This window comes from Syngnathus leptorhynchus, chromosome 7, assembly GCF_054491065.1.
Source record: "Syngnathus leptorhynchus isolate UIUO chromosome 7, UIUO_Slep, whole genome shotgun sequence".
NCBI classification, from domain to species: domain Eukaryota; kingdom Metazoa; phylum Chordata; class Actinopteri; order Syngnathiformes; family Syngnathidae; genus Syngnathus; species Syngnathus leptorhynchus.
The window spans coordinates 14469072-14485663 of NC_141201.1; the positions used below are offsets into that span (position 1 = coordinate 14469072).

Consider the following 16592-nt stretch of genomic DNA (forward strand, 5'->3'; position numbering starts at 1 on the left):
CCTTCTTTTTTTTTTTTTTCGTTTTGCGGTGCAAACCAGACAGACTACAGTCTAGCAAATTCTTCAGCGCACCATTATAGCCAATTTAGTCAAGCAACGCAGCACAAACACTTCAAACACTCCCTGGGAAACACAGACTGTCCCTTTAATATCCTCCTCGAGCACACTCAGCCCCCACCGGGCAAACGGCCTGCTCTGCTCTTCCTCTTATTCCTTTTTCTCATTCTCTAGTTTTCCTTCCTCAATAAGCGCACACATAATACGAGGCGCCACTTCCACGCTAGCTCTACAACAATTTAGGAAACTCTGGAGCCCAGCTTTACAAGCCGCCTCCAAAAAGTATTACACAAACTGGTCTTCTGAATGGCAGAACGCTTAGTTGTAGGTTGAAACTGTTCATTTCCAAAGCCCATCTTGTATTTCGGGGCTGGGATGGCAGCTTCCTAGTTACTCGACGGCGCATTTCGCATCGACTCTACTGACACAAAAACACCAACCTGAGGACCCACGTCTCGCTAGTTGATGCTCTCAACGGCGGGATGGACTTCTTGCATTGCAATGTCGTCACTGCAAGGATACTTCGATGAGTGTGTTCCACAGCAAACTGCAGCCCACAGGCTATCGTAGCCAAGAGGCACTGGTGGTTCACGGAGGGCCCCCAGCTGTTAATAGCCACGAACCACAAACGTCGTAGAAGAATTGTTTTGACAAACCGTCGTCCTCATGGAGAGCAATTATAATCCACTGGTGAATGTTTTCACCAACTACAGTCATCAGAAAAACAAATAATCCCTCCGCATGAAGCTTAAAGAGGGTCACTTCTTTCTCGGTTATGGTTGAGGCATAAAATCCAAGACATCTGCCGATGCCTTGCCGTCAAATAGCAGCACACTCTCTTCAAGATCGCCACGCAAGATCCGTGCCCAATTACAAACCCCTCTAGCGAAAGCAATCTCGCTTGCGTTTTTCTACATAACCAAAAACATTACTCTCAGTTCTGCAAAAATGAAGCGGTTCACACGAAACTGATCATTAATCATACTTGAAAGCTTTGAGGTGAGGGGCACTGACCACCGTTACGATGACACAAAACAGTTCTCGTCCTTCCGTAATACAAAAGGGTCTTTTCTAGGAAACTCTATTCCTTAGACTGTTTTCAAGGCCATTCTGACATAATATCAATCAGTGAGTGGAATCCTAACAGCTTACTGAAAATAAAAACCTGAATATACTCCACACAGGTTCTCTTGGAGTCACGAGTGAAATCTGATATCAAACTTAAATCGCAACTTAGCAGATGGGTTTTGTAAACACTGTCCTTGATGTATCGATATGTTGCATTTATCTCTATGTAAAGCAGCCATGACTTTTTTTTCCACATTTGTGTTGACAGTTTTACCTTCAATCCGAAGGAGGGGATCGATAATCCAGCTCTGGTCATCACTGATGATTTTGGTATGGTTTCTATGAAAAGGTCAAGTTATTGTGCATCACTCTGCACCCTGCCATGCTGAACTTTTTTGATAAACCTGTGTCCAGAATTAGACCAAAGTCTTCTGCCCAAACTCCACCAGTTGAGGCGTGTGGAGGGGCAGAACTTTGGCTTCTACTTGCAGAGGGCCACAGATAACCAAGGCTTGCAGATCACAGATGTAGACCCATGGAGCCCAGCTGAGCACAGCGGACTTAAAGAGGGAGACCGAGTGTTGGAGGTCAATGATGAATATGTGGTTAACATGGACTTCTACAAGGTTAGAGTTTTTTTTTTCTAGTCTAGTCTAGTCAAGTCAAGTTTATTTGTATAGCCCTAAATCACAAGCAGTCTCAAAGGGCTTCACATAGACAATCAATTGACAATAATTCTCAAAGCATCCCCTGATCTTGGGCTCCCAAAAGGGCAAGGAAAAACTCAAAAACCCCTACCAGGGGAAAAATGAGAAAGCTTGAGAAGGGACCACAGATGGAAGGATCCCCCTTTCAGGATCACCAGGCTGCAATGGATGCAAAGAGGGCACATAAAATACATAATATGGAAATCAAAAAGTGGATGTCCAGGCCAAAGCGAAGAGCTGTCGGAGGTGCCTTCGATTGTCCTGGCAGTGTCCTCTAGGAGGGTATTCCGCTGCAGTTCCCTCATGCTGACTTGGTCCACGAGAATCTAGATAGCCGTCGTCAGCTTGGGTGTCACCTAACCACCTCCCCAGCCGGGGAGGGGTGGGTGGAGTGGGGTCGGGGAGAGGGAGCAAAAAACAAACTCCAGCCGAATCGGCTACTACAGGTTAATTAAAGGCCATATCATAGAAATACGTCTTTAAACGTGTCTTAAATGTTTCTACTGAGGTAGCAGTTCTAATATCCATTGGCAGGGCATTCCAGAGCTCTGGAGCCCGAATAGAAAATGCTCTAGCCCCTGCAGACATTTGCTTGGTCCTCGGTGTCACTAAAAGACTAGCGTTTTGCGAACGAAGGTTACGAGACAGAACATAAGGAACAACTAAGTCGACGAGATATGAAGGCGCTAAGCCATGCAATGATTTATGGGTTAATAGAAGAACCTTGAAGTCACATCTTAAATGGACCGGGAGCCAGTGTAAATTGGCTAATATTGGGGTAATGTGATCCAATTTTCTTGTCCGTGAGAGCAGCCTTGCAGCAGCATTTTGTACTAACTGTAGACTTTTGATGCTGGACTTGGGAAGACCAGAGTAAATAATGCATTACAGTAGTCCAGGCGCGACGTGATAAATGCATGTATAATAATTTCGGCATCACCGGTCGAGAGGATTGGGCGAATCTTAGCAATATTACGAAGGTGAAAAAATGCTATTCTGGTTATATTCTTAATGTGCTTTTGAAATGAGAGCGTTTGGTCAAATATTACCCCGAGATTAGTTACAGTATCACTCTGAGTGATAGTACGGCTATCTAGAGTTATAGCGGTTTCCTTAAATAAATGTTGATAACGAGCTGGACCAATTATCAACATCTCAGTTTTATCTGGGTTCAGACGCAGAAAGTTGAGAGACATCCATTGCTTGATCTCTGCAAGGCATGCCTCAAGATTACAACAGTCCCGCGGATCTGTCATTGATAATGGCATATATAATTGGGTGTCATCCGCGTAACATTGAAAACTAATATTATATTTACGTATTATGTTCCCAAGCGGAGTCATATAAATATTAAATAGAATTGGTCCTAGTACCGATCCCTGTGGGACACCACACGTAACTTTATAGAGCTCAGAGGACGCATTGCCATGGACCACTCGGTGCGTCCTGTCTGATAGATACGAATGAAACCAGCCTAGTGCTGACCCCGAAATACCAACACAACCTTTAAGACGCTCTAATAAAATATTGAAGTCAACAGTGTCAAAGGCAGCACTAAGATCGAGTAGTAACAATACCGATGAAGTATTTGAATCCATAGCTAAGAGGAGATCATTAGTCACTTTAGCAAGTGCTGTCTCAGTGGAATGATTAGCTCTAAACCCAGACTGAAAAGATTCATATCGATTATTAGCGACCATGTAATCAATAAGCTGCTGCGCTACTACTTTTTCAAGCAGTTTTGCTATGAATGGGAGATTTGAAACTGGCCTATAGTTACTGAGACAGTCCGGGTTATTGCATGATCGTCGGCGCCGGTAATCGGCGGTCCCGACTGAGTGATCGGAATGGTCATCTTGATCTCATCCCTAATGGATTCAATCTTTCGAGCAAAAGATTTCATGAACTCGTCAGCCGAGTGAAAGGAGCTATCGGGGGTTGGCTGGCGTAGTGTTAGCTTTGCCACCGTATCAAATAGGTATTTAGGATTGTTCTTATTGAGATTAATGACCTGCGAAAAATAACGAGTTTTTGCTAAGATAAGCGCATCTTTATATTTCAGGAGGCTGTCGCGCCATGCCTGATGGAAAACCTCAAGTTTGGTTAAACGCCATTTGCGCTCATGCTTTCTACTTAATTGTTTAAGCGAACGTGTTTCATCTGTGAACCACGGAGTAGGCAGTCTACGGCGAGTTTTTAGACGTAGCGGCGCCACAGAATCAATGGCATTTAACAATGTAGCATTGAATTCATTTGTAAGATTATCAATAGAGCCGATATATGAGGGCAATACGGCAGTTGCTGGTGGCAGTAGCCCAGATAGCGCAGTCGCAGTCATGGAGTTAATATTACGGCTGCTATAATTCTGATTGCTCTCTTGTCTTTGACTAAGAACTAAAATTTCAAATTTTATTAAGTAGTGATCAGACAAAACAGTAGTGTATGGCAGTACTGTTATATTAGAGGTTGCCAGTCCTCGGGATAATACCAAATCTAAGGTATTACCATTCTTATGCGTTGCTACCTGTACGGCTTGCGTAAAACCAAACGTATCAATTAGAGTCTGAAACGCTGAAGTAAGTGGCTGACGGTAAATTCATGTGGACGTTAAAATCGCCCATGATTATTATATTATCCGCGTTTGTCACTAGATCAGCCACGAATTCTGAAAATTCATCCAGAAAGCCGGTAAATAACAGCAAGATAAAATGACGGTAAAGCGGTGGATCGGACAGTGAGAACTTCAAATGTTTTAAATATGTTAATCGAAGATCGGAATTTGAGATGAGGGCAACACCCCCACCCTTTTTTCGAGGACGCGCCACATGCGAGCTCACAAAATTTGGAGGCGAGGCCTCATTAAGCGGTAGCAGTTCATTAGGTTTTAACCAGGTCTCGCAAAGACCAAATATATTTAGATTATGTTACGTGATGAGGTCATTAACGAGAACTGCTTTTGTATGAAGCGATCTAATAATCATAAAAACCAAGTTTAAGTGTAATCGGTTGGTCAGGGTTTGTATTTATCGGAGGATTTTTGAACGAAATGAAAGTAAGATTGTGTTCTCTAGGCCTGACATCACCTCTCAATTGTTTATTCGCGCGGTGGGACGATACGACCGTAGGAATTTCTTCTTCTTCACCTTCATCTTCTTCCGCTTATCCGGGGTCGGGTCGCGGGGGCTAGCAGCTTTAGGAGGGACTACCAGACCTCCCTCTCCCCAGCCACTTCCTCCAGCTCATCCCGGGGGATCCCAAGGCGTTCCCAGGCCAGCCGAGAGACGTAGTCTCTCCAGCGCGTCCTGGGTCGACCCCGGGGTCTCCTACCAGTGGGACATGCCCGGAACACCTCCCGAGGGAGGCGTCCAGGAAGCATCCTGATGAGATGCCCGAGCCACCTCATCTGGCTCCTCTCAACGTGGAGGAGCAGCGGCTCTACTAGTCTCTCCCGGATGACCGAGCTTCTCACCCTATCTCTAAGGGAGAGCCCGGACACCCTGCGGAGGAAACTCATTTCAGCCGCTTGTATCCTGGATCTCGTTCTTTCGGTCACGACCCATAGCTCGTGACCATAGGTGAGGGTAGGAGCGTAGATCGACCGGTAAATCGAGAGCTTTGCCATTTGGCTCAGCTCTCTCTTCACCACGACGGACCGGTACAGAGTCTGCATTACTGCCGACGTTGCACCGATCCGCCTGTCGATCTCGCGCTCCATCCTGCCCTCACTCGTGAACAAGACCCCAAGATACTTGAACTCCTCCACTTGGGGCAGGATCTCATCCCCGATCCGGAGAGGGCCTTCCACCCTTTTCCGACCGAGGACCATGGACTCGGATTTGGAGGTGCTGACCCTCATCCCGACCGCTTCACACTCGGCTGCGAACCGCTCCAGTGAGAGCTGGAGATCACGGACTGAAGAAGCCAACAGCACCACGTCATCTGCAAAAAGCAGTGACGCGATGCTGAGGTCCCCAAACCGGACCCCCTCAACGCCTCGGCTGCGCTTAGAAATTCTGTCCATAAAAATTATGAACAGAATCTGTGACAAAGGGCAGCCTTGGTGGAGACCAACCCTCACTGGGAACGAATCCGACTTACTGCCGGAAATGCGGACCAAACTCTGGCATCGGTGATACAGGGACCGAACCGCCCTTATCAGTTGGCTCGGCACCCCGTACTCCCGAAGCACCCCCCAGAGAACCTCCCGAGGGACACGGTCGAACGCCTTCTCCAAGTCCACAAAACACATGTGGACTGGTTGGGCAAACTCCCATGCACCCTCGAGGATCCTGCCGAGGGTGTAGAGCTGGTCGACTGTTCCACGGCCAGGACGAAAGCCACACTGCTCCTCCTGAATCCGAGGTTCGACATCCCGACGGATCCTCCTCTCCAGCACCCCTGAATAGACCTTACCAGGGAGGCTGAGGAGTGTGATTCCCCTGTAATTGGAACACACCCTCCGATCCCCCTTCTTAAAGAGGGGAACCACCACCCCAGTCTGCCAATCCAGAGGCACCGTCCCCGATGTCCACGCAATGCTGTAGAGGCGTGTCAACCATGACAGCCCCACAACATCCAGGGCCTTTAAGAACTCCGGGCGGATCTCATCCACCCCCGGAGCCTTGCCACCGAGGAGTTTTTTAACTACCTCAGTGACTTCGACCTCCGAGATTGGAGAGTCCGCCTCAGAGTCTTCAGGCCCTGCTTCCACAATGGAAGGCGTGTCGGTGGAATTGAGGTCTTTGAAGTATTCCCCCCACCGACTCACGACATCCCGAGTCGAGGTCAGCAGCACACCCTCTCCACTGTAAACAGTGTTGACCGTGCACTGCTTCCCCCTCCTGAGACGCCGGATGGTGGACCAGAATTTCCTCGAAGCCGTCCGGAAGTCATTCTCCATGGCCTCGCCAAACTCCTCCCACGCCCGAGTTTTTGCCTCAGCAACCGCCGAAGCCGCGTTCCGCTTGGCCATCCGGTACCTGTCAGCTGCCTCCGGAGTCCCGCAGGCCAAAAAGGCCCTATAGGACTCCTTCTTCAGCTTGACGGCATCCCTTACCGCCGGTGTCCACCAGCGGGTTCGGGGATTGCCGCCACGACAGGCACCAACAACCTTACGGCCACAGTTCCGGTCGGCTGCCTCAACAATGGAGGCGCGGAACAAGGTCCACTCGGACTCAATGTCCCCCGCCTCCCCCAGGACGTGGAAAAAGCTCTGCCGGAGGTGGGAGTTGAAGCTCTTCCTGACAGGGGATTCTGACAGACGTTCCCAGCAGACCCTCACAGAGCGTTTGGGCCTGCCAGGTCGGACCGGCATCTTCCCCCACCATCGGAGCCAACCCACCACCAGGTGGTGTTCAGTTGACAGCTCCGCCCCTCTCTTCACCCGAGTGTCCAAAACATGCGGCCGCAAATCCGATGACACGACTACAAGGTCGATCAACGAACTGCGGCCTAGGGTGTCCTGGTGCCAAGTGCACACATGGACACCCTTATGCTTGAACATGGTGTTCATTATAGAAAATCCGTGTCGAGCACAGAATTCCAATAATAGAACACCGCTCGGGTTCAGATCGGGGGGGCCGTTCCTCCCAATCACGCCCTTCCAGGTCTCACTGTCATTGCCCACGTGAGCATTGAAGTCACCCAGTAGAACGATGGAGTCCCCAGAAGGAGCGCTCTCCAGCACTTCCTCCAGGGACTCTAAGAAGGGTGGGTACTCTGAGCTGCCGTTTGGTGCATAGACACAAACAACAGTCAGGACCCGTCCCCCCACCCGAAGGCGGAGGGAGGCTACCCTCTCGCTCACCGGGGTGAACCCCAATGTGCAGGCGCCCAGCCGGGGGGGCAATAAGTATGCCAACACCTGCTCGACGCCTCTCACCGTGGGCAACTCCAGAGTGGAAGAGAGTCCAGCCCCTCTCGAGAGGACTATGTGGAGCCCAAACTATGTGTGGAGGCAAGTCCGACTATGTCTAGTCGGAACCTTTCTGCCTCACACACCAGCTCGGGCTCCTTTCCAGCCAGAGAGGTGACATTCCATGTCCCTAGAGCCAGCCTCTGCAGCCGGGGATCAGACCGCCAAGGTCCCCGCCTTTGGCCGCCGCCCAGCTCACTATGCACCCGACCCCTTTGGCCCCTCCTATAGGTGGTGAGCCCATTGGAAGGGGGACCCACGTTTTCTTTTCGGGCTATGCCCGACCGGACCCCATGAGTGAAGGCCCGGCCACCAGGCGCTCGCCTTCGAGCCCCACCTCCAGGCCTGGCTCCAGAGAGGGGCCCCGGTGACCCGCGTCCGGGCGAGGGAAAACGACATCCATTTATTGTAATCATCATCAGGGGTCTTCTGAGCCGTGCTTTGTCTGGCCCCTCACCTAGGACCCTTCTGCCATGGGTGACCCTACCAGGGGCATGAAGCCCCAGACAACATGGCTCCTAGGATCATAGGGGCACGCAAACCCCTCCACCACGATAAGGTGACGACTCACGGAGGAATTTGATAGTAAATATTTGGTACACACGTAATATTATCTGAAACAGGCACCATATCATCAGCTATACCGGTCGGGGTGGAGCGTTTGGATTTGTCTGCCACCTCAGTAGAAAGTGTGTTCATGTGTACTGTAGCACTATTCAAACTGTGACGCTCTAGTCGGAGCTATGTGCATGCTGGAAGTCTAGCCTAGCGCTAGTTAACTTTAACTTAACTGACTCCAAACCCATCCTGACAGGTGGTCTAGTCACCTGTGCTCCGGCCTGCTCTAAGGTGACCTGTCATGAGTGGCTCAAACAGTAATCTATATTTCTAGAAAGAGTGAAGGCGCCTTCACGGTTAGGATGAAGGCCGTCCTTCCTCAGCAGGTCGGGGCGGCCCCAGAAGGAGGACCAGTTATCTATGAAATACAGTCCCTGCTTTTTACAGAACCCAGCCATCCATCGATTAAGGGAGACTAATCTACTAAACCTCTCATCAGAGCCTCTCCCAGGCAGGGGGCCAGAGACAAATACTCGATGCCGACTCATCTTTCTGGCGAGATCACAAGTCCTCGCTATGTTTCTCTTTGTGATCTCAGATTGCCTCATCCTAACATCATTGGCGCCGACGTGTATCACTATTTTAGAATAGCTAGTGTTGTTGGAACTACGCTGTTGACTAGTCCTATTGCGAGTCAGCTCCCTAAGATTAGCTTCTATGTCGGGTGCTCTGCCCCTAGGAATACACATTACCGTGGCTGGATTTTTAAGCGTGATATTTCGGGTAATGGAGTCACCTATGACCAAGGTGCGAGGGCCAGTAGACCGAGATGACTTTGGACGGCTATGCGTCTTACCTGGCTCATCGCGATTAGCAAGCCGCTTGGGGCTAATGCTAACGGGGCTAGCGGGCTAACTACAGTCCGCGACTGTGTCTGCCACATCTACTGTTATCGCACTATTCTGCTCTATCTGGCGGACACGTCCCTCTAGCAGGGACAACCTCTCTAACAGAAGGGTGCAGTTGGTGCACGAAGCAGTACAAACCTCTTGTTCCGCAGCCATACTTACGTGTCCGATGATCGACGGTAGACAAACGGCAACGCTCGACTGCGAAGTGGGCCAAACGGAACGGAAGTCCAGGCTTCAATTTCTGATAGCAAAGTGTAACAGCAATCCATTTACAATTTTGCTCCTTTAAAGGTCTAGTCAAAACAGAAGCCACAACTCTCACATTATTCAACAATACACCCTTGTCGTTTAGGGAATTGATGAAGAGTTTGCTAAATTAAATAAGGTTGCTGTTCATTAGTCTTGCTATGTACTATGGTATGTACTTGTACCTATTTAACACAAAAATGTGACAAAAAACTAAAACACTCGCATGCTTCAAAATTATTCATCAAGGACGAATATCTATATCATGCACTCACTGTACTGTACTAATCAGTCGGTGATATCATTACTATCAATGTGTTGTCATTGCTTTTCTCTCTACTGTATGGAGGATCAAAAATGGCAAAATTAAATAAGTGCATCATGAAGTAAAAAAATCATTCATTAATTTTCCTGTATTAAACAAATATGGAATTAAATGAATCAAATAAATAAATGCATCATTACATAATTAAATATTAACTGATTAACTAAATGTATATATATATATATACACTGCTCAAAAACACTTTGAAAACACATCAGATTTCAATGGTGAAAAAAAGTTGGATATCTATACTGATATGGACAGTTTAATGTCTTAGGAACAAAAGGATGCCACATCTTTTGATGGAAATAAAAGTTTTCAGCCTACAGAGGGCTCAGTATATAGACACCCCAAAAATCAAAGTGAAAAAATGATGTGGCAGGCTCGTCCATTTTGCCTAAATTGAATTTCTGCAATTCAAAACTCTTTTCAATATCTTGTGTAGCCCCCACATGCTTGTATGCATGCTTGACAACGTCGCGGCATGCTCCTAATGAGACGATGGATGGTGTCTTGTGGGATGTCCTCCCAGATCTGTCTAAGGGCATCAGTGAGCTCCTGCAAAGTCTAACGAGCAACCGGGTGGCGTCTGATGGACTGAAACATTCTGTCCCAAAGGTGTTGTATCGGATTTAGATCAGGTGATCTTGAGGGCCATTCAATTGTGTCAATTCCTTCATCCTCCAGATACTGTCTGCATACTCTTGCCACATGAGGCTGGGAATGTCGTGGATCAGGAGGAACCCAGGACCTACTGCACCAGTCTGACCATGGGTGCAAGGATTTCATCCCGATACCTAATGGCAGTCAGACTGCTGTTCTCTAGCCTGTAGAGGTTTGTTCGTCCCTCCATGGAAATGCCTCCCCAGACCATTACTGACCCACCACCGAACCGGTCATGCTAAATGATGTTGCAGGCAGCATAGCGCTCTCCTTGGCTTCTCCAGACCCTTTCACGTCTATCACAGGTGCTCAGGGTAAACCTGCTTTCATCTGTGAAAAGCACAGGGCGCCATTGGCGAACTTGCGAATTCTGGTGTTCTATGGCAAATGCCAATCGAGCTCCACGGTGCTGAGTAGTGAGCATAGGGCCCACTACAGGACGCCGTGCCCTGAGGCCACCCTCGTGAAGTCTGTTTCTGACTGTTTGGGCAAAAACATTCACACCAGTAGCCTGCTGAAGGTCATTCTGTAGGGCTCAAGCAGTGCTCAACCTGTTCCTCCTTGCACAAAGCAGCGGATATCGGTCCTGCTGATGGGATGAGGACCGTCTACGGCCCTGTGCAGCTCTCCTAGAGTAACTGCCTGTCTCCTGGAATCTCCTCCGTGCTCTGGAGATTGTACTGGGAGACACATCAAATCTTCTTGCAACAGCACGCATGGATGTGTCATCCTGGAGGAGTTGGACAATCTGCGCAACTTCAGGAGGGTTAAGAAATCGCCTCATGCTTCCAGTCGTGATAATGACTCTTGCTAAAGCCAACACTTGTGGAAAAACAGTTAAAAACGATCAAGAGGGAGGAGGTTGAAATGGCCTCCACCTGCAAAACCATTCCTGTTTTGGGGACCATCTCGTTGTTGCTCCTCTAATGTACCTGTTGTTAATCCATCAACACCAATGCAGCTGAAAGATCTTTAAACAACCCAAGATCTTGCCAATAAAGAACCAACTCTAAACTCCACACCTTTACTTTCCTGGCTCAACACCCCGCACAACAATATATATATATATATATATATATATATATATATATATATATATATATATATATATATATGTGAGTCAGCCAACATTTAATTGCTAGTGCAGTAGAACTTATGAAGACAATTTTTCGAAAAGCCTACTAAAAGATCAGAAATTTATTTGGGGTTAGGAAATATATATATATATATATATATATATATATATATATATATATATATATATATATATATATATATATATATATATATATAGCCCGAATATAAGACGATGTTTTTTGCATTGAAATAAGACTGAAAAAGTGGGGGTCGTCTTATATTCGGGCCCTAGACATTATACCCATTTTCACTTGTGCGCAGCGGTAAGTTAAAGGTTGCTGGTATCGATTGAGTATGTTGCTGTGATCGTGTGCGTCTTTGACACAAAGTGAGTATATATATTTCATTGTTACTACTGTGCGGCTCAGTGGCGCACTGGGTAGCACGTCCGCCTCACAGTTAGGAGGGTGCGCCAAATAATTATAACAATATATTGAGAAAAAGCATGTTATTTTGCCTCATTCAAATCATGCAGAAATCATCACATCTTAATATCTGAACATTTAAATATGTAAGTGCAATCACATTTGTAAATGAATGGCTTCTGGTTTTTGAAATGTAAATAAACCAATCTACTGTGAAAAAATAAATAAATTGCAATAACTGCATTAACCATCAAAGTAAAGTCTAACTGTAACTGTAGTCTTGAAACAAATCTGAACAAGGAAAAACATTGCAATAAAATAATGCAAATTGCTACCGCTATTTTTATTTTTCTTATTCATGACAGGGGTTCGCTTTGGCCTGGGGAGTTAAGTTCAGCATTCACTTTGAAGATATCTGGCGCCATCTAGCGTTGTGAATGGGTATCATGTCTAGACCACGAATGTAAGATGACCCCCACTTTTTCACCTTTTTTCAATGCAAAAAACACCATCTTATATTCGGGCCAATACGGTATATATAATTATTTCTTTGTTTCATTAACATTTGCATAGTTTTGTGTTGAAGTGTTTTATGATTTTTTTTACTTAAGCATTGACAAAAACAACTCAACACAATGTTTTATCTCAAAATGTGTGTGTGTCTATGCATGCATGTTTCTGCCATAATCATTCAAATTTAAACAAAGGGACTCCTTGGGGACAAGCGGTATAGAAAATGCATGTTTAAATGTTTCACTTTGAGCATGGAGAATTAATATAACACAAATTTCTTTCACTTTTTGAAACAAATTATTGAAATAAATGGATGTATTCAAATGTTTTGACATGTACCTGTAGAGACCCCAAAAGTGATATCACATAAAGGGTCTACTCTCCAGTATACTAATGGTTCTTATCAAAACACGTTATTTCTTCTGCTTTGTCAAAGATACCATGAAGTTCATGTTTGCATTCTTTCGCTTTACATCTAAGCTTTCTTCTCCCCAAAGTCTTACAGAAAAAAATGAACTGCCCTTGATACTAGTTTGAACCCGATCCTCAGTCACAAAATTCTGATTAGGTTGAAAGACTTTTTGGAGCCAAAAACATACTGCATGATGCTGTGTATTTTGACAGCCCAGCAAACTGCAACCACAACAAATTTCAAATGAATTCCATACTACTAATTTGTATGTATAACATCTCCTCGCCAAAGTGTCACACTGCAAATTATCTGACAGGTGGCAAGGAAGATCCAGTCATGCGGCCAACATTTGTTTCTTCTGGTGCTAAGAAGAGATGACTATGAGCAGGTATCAGAAATTCACATTTTTACAGTTGTTATAAGATGGGTCAGACTAAATCCCTTTTGTTAGAGATGTTCTAACTCTAACTTATTTTGCAAGAACCACACGGGAGACAGTATGCCCTTTGAACACTTGCAAGTGGAGAATTTGTTCGTTACTGTAGATACAGCAATGTCCGAACAAAGTCTGCCGTTGAAGTCATGCAAGAAAGTCTTTATTGAGAGAAGAAGGGTGGGGGTGAGAGTCAGCCAAGGTGGGGGTGACATTTGACATGTGTGGTGGGCACCTCAGCAAATGATTAACCACTTGGGAGGGTCCCAGTTTATCGCTCCACGAGGCCGTGGACATAAATCCTAGTGGAGCAAAACAAGGACGCCTCCACACCACCTGGAGAGCTTCAACAACTGAATGGTTAAACTGTTCAGAGTAGACGGGAAGGTAAAAGGTTCAAACAAAGTTCATCATTCTAGTCTACATCCCAACATAATCATACGATCAAGATAGTTTATAAACCCTAACATATCCCTCCTGTTTATCATATGATTATGCTCACCCCGATCAATAAAACATAAGTAAGAAAATATAATGAAGAAAAACAACAATAAAATAAAAACACAGAAACAGCACATCATTGTACCCATCACTTGCGAAGCATTTTCGATGGTCAAATCATTAAGTTTCTGTAAAACATGCTCGGCTAAACATCATCTACGCAATCTACATAGATCAATTTTAGTGTGTGAGTGAAAAACCTGCGGCAAGATGTTATAATGCAGGAAAAGTCTCACACGGTCCCTCTGCCTTAGGCGACCATAATGTTATCAATAACAACAGTCAAGACAAAAACTGCTTGCGTTTGTTCAGCCGTCATAGTCATCACATTTGACATGTCTGATATGTTGTATTTGCACTTGTGCTATGGTAGAAGACAAAAATCTTGATACAGCAGACTTCAAACACGGGATAACACAAGTCGTAAATAAGCACATCAACACAAGCACAAAAAGCACAGGAGCCACAAATTTCAACAGCAGTTGCCACCAGTTGCCAGAGAATAGCCACGAAAAGAAATCCCATTGGTGTGGGACTTTGTCTTTTGACATGTCCTGCTGTAAGTTCTTCAGTGAATTCATGGCGTCGTTGATGTGCGTGTCATTTTCTCCTGGTATGTATGTGCAACAGGAGGTCCCAATAATGTGGCACACACCACCTTGCGCTGCAGTCATCAAGTCCAGAACCATCCTGTTTTGTAAGACCATTAGCCTAATAGCCTGAATCTCTCAGTTTTGACCATCATTGACCTGCAGCGAGAGATTCACAAACGATTGGAAACAATAGTTCAGTGTCTCGATGTAGAGTGCTTGTTTTCCAACTCCGATCCAAGGAAAAAGCGCATGAACAACTTTGTCTCAGACGGACCATATTTTATGATCATCTGGCACGTTCGCACCCCAGACAGAGTCATGAGGGTCAAAGGTTGCAACCGCCCTGCGTCGACGTCCAGAAGAGTTGTGTGCTGTCGTCAGCTGATGATGTTCTATCCTGTAAGTGTGGTCTGTCACCCACACTGGAGCACACACTCCTGTCCAGTTGGCGGGCAGCATCGGATAAACCTTGTGACCACAAAGCCACCAGCCATTCTGTATGAAGTAGGTCCCGTTAGATGGCGCAGCCATATCGGTGGGAGATCCCTCACCACTTGAAATGGCTCTCTTATCCTGACACTCAGCGGTGATGTCCAAAGCTCCCATCCAGTTTCCTCCTGGAGAGCAGTCGTCGTTGATGCATTTGTGGGTCTCGTTTCCTTGGATGTAGCATGTGTAGTTCACTCCAGCTGGTCTCTCTGTGTAGGCCACTTGCGGCAATGTTCGTCCTTTAACAGTCACATTGAGATTTGTCCAGAAAAGCTGATCACGGGTTCTTTTCTGTGAGTCCAGGGCGGTAGGGGTAGCATCACTGACTGTGACAGCATGGTGTTGAAATCCAAATCCCTCCCACAAAGGCCATGCATTTGCTTCAGTGACAGTCATTGTTCTGGCCTCCAGGTAAACTTTTGTGGAGGAAGGGGGGGAGTTTGGAACACCCACATAGCATTCCTCCTGTGTGTGAGCTCTCACAGTGAACCCCACACACCGGCACCAAGCGTAGGCCCCGTATGGGCCTCTGTGGTCCCATGACCAGTCCCCGAAATTCTCATCATGTGACCATCTTCCTCCACGAATGACACTGTCCATTGGTCCATTCAGATGAGCCCACAAACCATAGCACACTCCAACCACAGCACAGCATAGAATCCACCTGGCATATGGAATTCCGTTGCTACTAGGATGGCAGAGACACCGGGACATCTCCTCGCCTAGCGGAGTGGGGATCGCTGAATTCTTCACCAACGTTGAGACGTTCCACCCTAAGCGATGAAACTCCTTTGAAGTCGGAACTTCCCCACTGTTAGGGTTGAATAGATTAGGTTGATCATATTATGTTGGAATGTAATCAGTAATAATTAACCTAAGATTGTCCTGTCTTAACAAAGGAGTAGAACAAAGTGCTAAGATCCTTTGCACTGATTGACCAATTGTAGAAGACGCAATCAAAGTTGTTCTGTCCACTCAACATCGTAAAACATCCCCCGCTATGATGTGATCAGAGGCCAGGTGTTTCACCCCCACCTTGGCCACCACACATGTAAATTGTCACCCCCACCCTTCTTCTCTCAATAAATACTGTCTTGCATGAATGCAACGGCAGACTTTGTTCGGACATTGCTGTGTCTACAGCAACGAACAAACTCTCCACTTGCAGAATTTGTTCGGACATTGTTGTATCTACAATGACGAACAAGTTCTCCACGTGCAAGTGTTCAAAAGGGCATACTGTCTCGTGTGGTTCTTGCACAATAAGTTAGAGTCGGAACATCTCTAACATTTTGGTGCCGTGACCCGGATCCAACATACCCACTGCTGATCGACGGAGGACGACATGCTGCATTGTCGACAAGCCAGCGTCCATTAGGAGGACCTGGTAAAGAAAAGACCTGGCAAGTAAATTCTTCGCTGGGCCAGCATCTAAGGTCTGCCTTCGTCGAACAACAGTGGATTGACGGAATCCGGCAGTGCAACGAACCAGGGGACAAGTAAGTTAAAGCCCTAAAAATTGTGTGATTGTGTTGTTGTGAAAGGGGTTGAAAGAAAAAAAAGAAAAAAAAAAAAAAAAGAAAAAAAAAAAAAAAAAAGAAAGATACGGCTTTGGTTTGTCCGAGCTATGAGATACGGCTCTGGTTTGTCCGAGCTATGAGATACGGCTTTGGTTTGTCCGAGCTATGAGATACGGCTTT

The 16592-nt window shown here is 46.3% G+C and overlaps 2 protein-coding genes across 4 annotated transcripts in view; one reads left to right on the plus strand and one right to left on the minus strand.

The window, feature by feature from the left end:
• The window catches only part of LOC147054856 (Na(+)/H(+) exchange regulatory cofactor NHE-RF4-like), a 57291-nt gene that overhangs the window by 8738 nt on the left and 31961 nt on the right, over window positions 1–16592 (plus strand). For 2 of the 3 annotated variants that reach the window (XM_085915702.1, XM_085915700.1), the window contains exons 4-6: window positions 1394–1455; window positions 1540–1751; window positions 13193–13264. In XM_085915702.1, the coding sequence (XP_085771828.1) occupies window positions 1394–1455; window positions 1540–1751; window positions 13193–13264 (346 nt within the window). The remainder of the gene's footprint in view (window positions 1–1393; window positions 1456–1539; window positions 1752–13192; window positions 13265–16592) is intronic. The other variant, XM_085915701.1, reaches the window with a different exon arrangement.
• nlk2 (nemo-like kinase, type 2) overlaps window positions 8266–16592 on the minus strand; it is an 86311-nt gene continuing 77984 nt past the window's right edge. Inside the window, exon 11 of the mRNA XM_085915695.1 lies at window positions 8266–9456. Coding sequence (XP_085771821.1) covers window positions 9450–9456 — 7 coding nt within the window. The 3' untranslated portion in view covers window positions 8266–9449. The remainder of the gene's footprint in view (window positions 9457–16592) is intronic.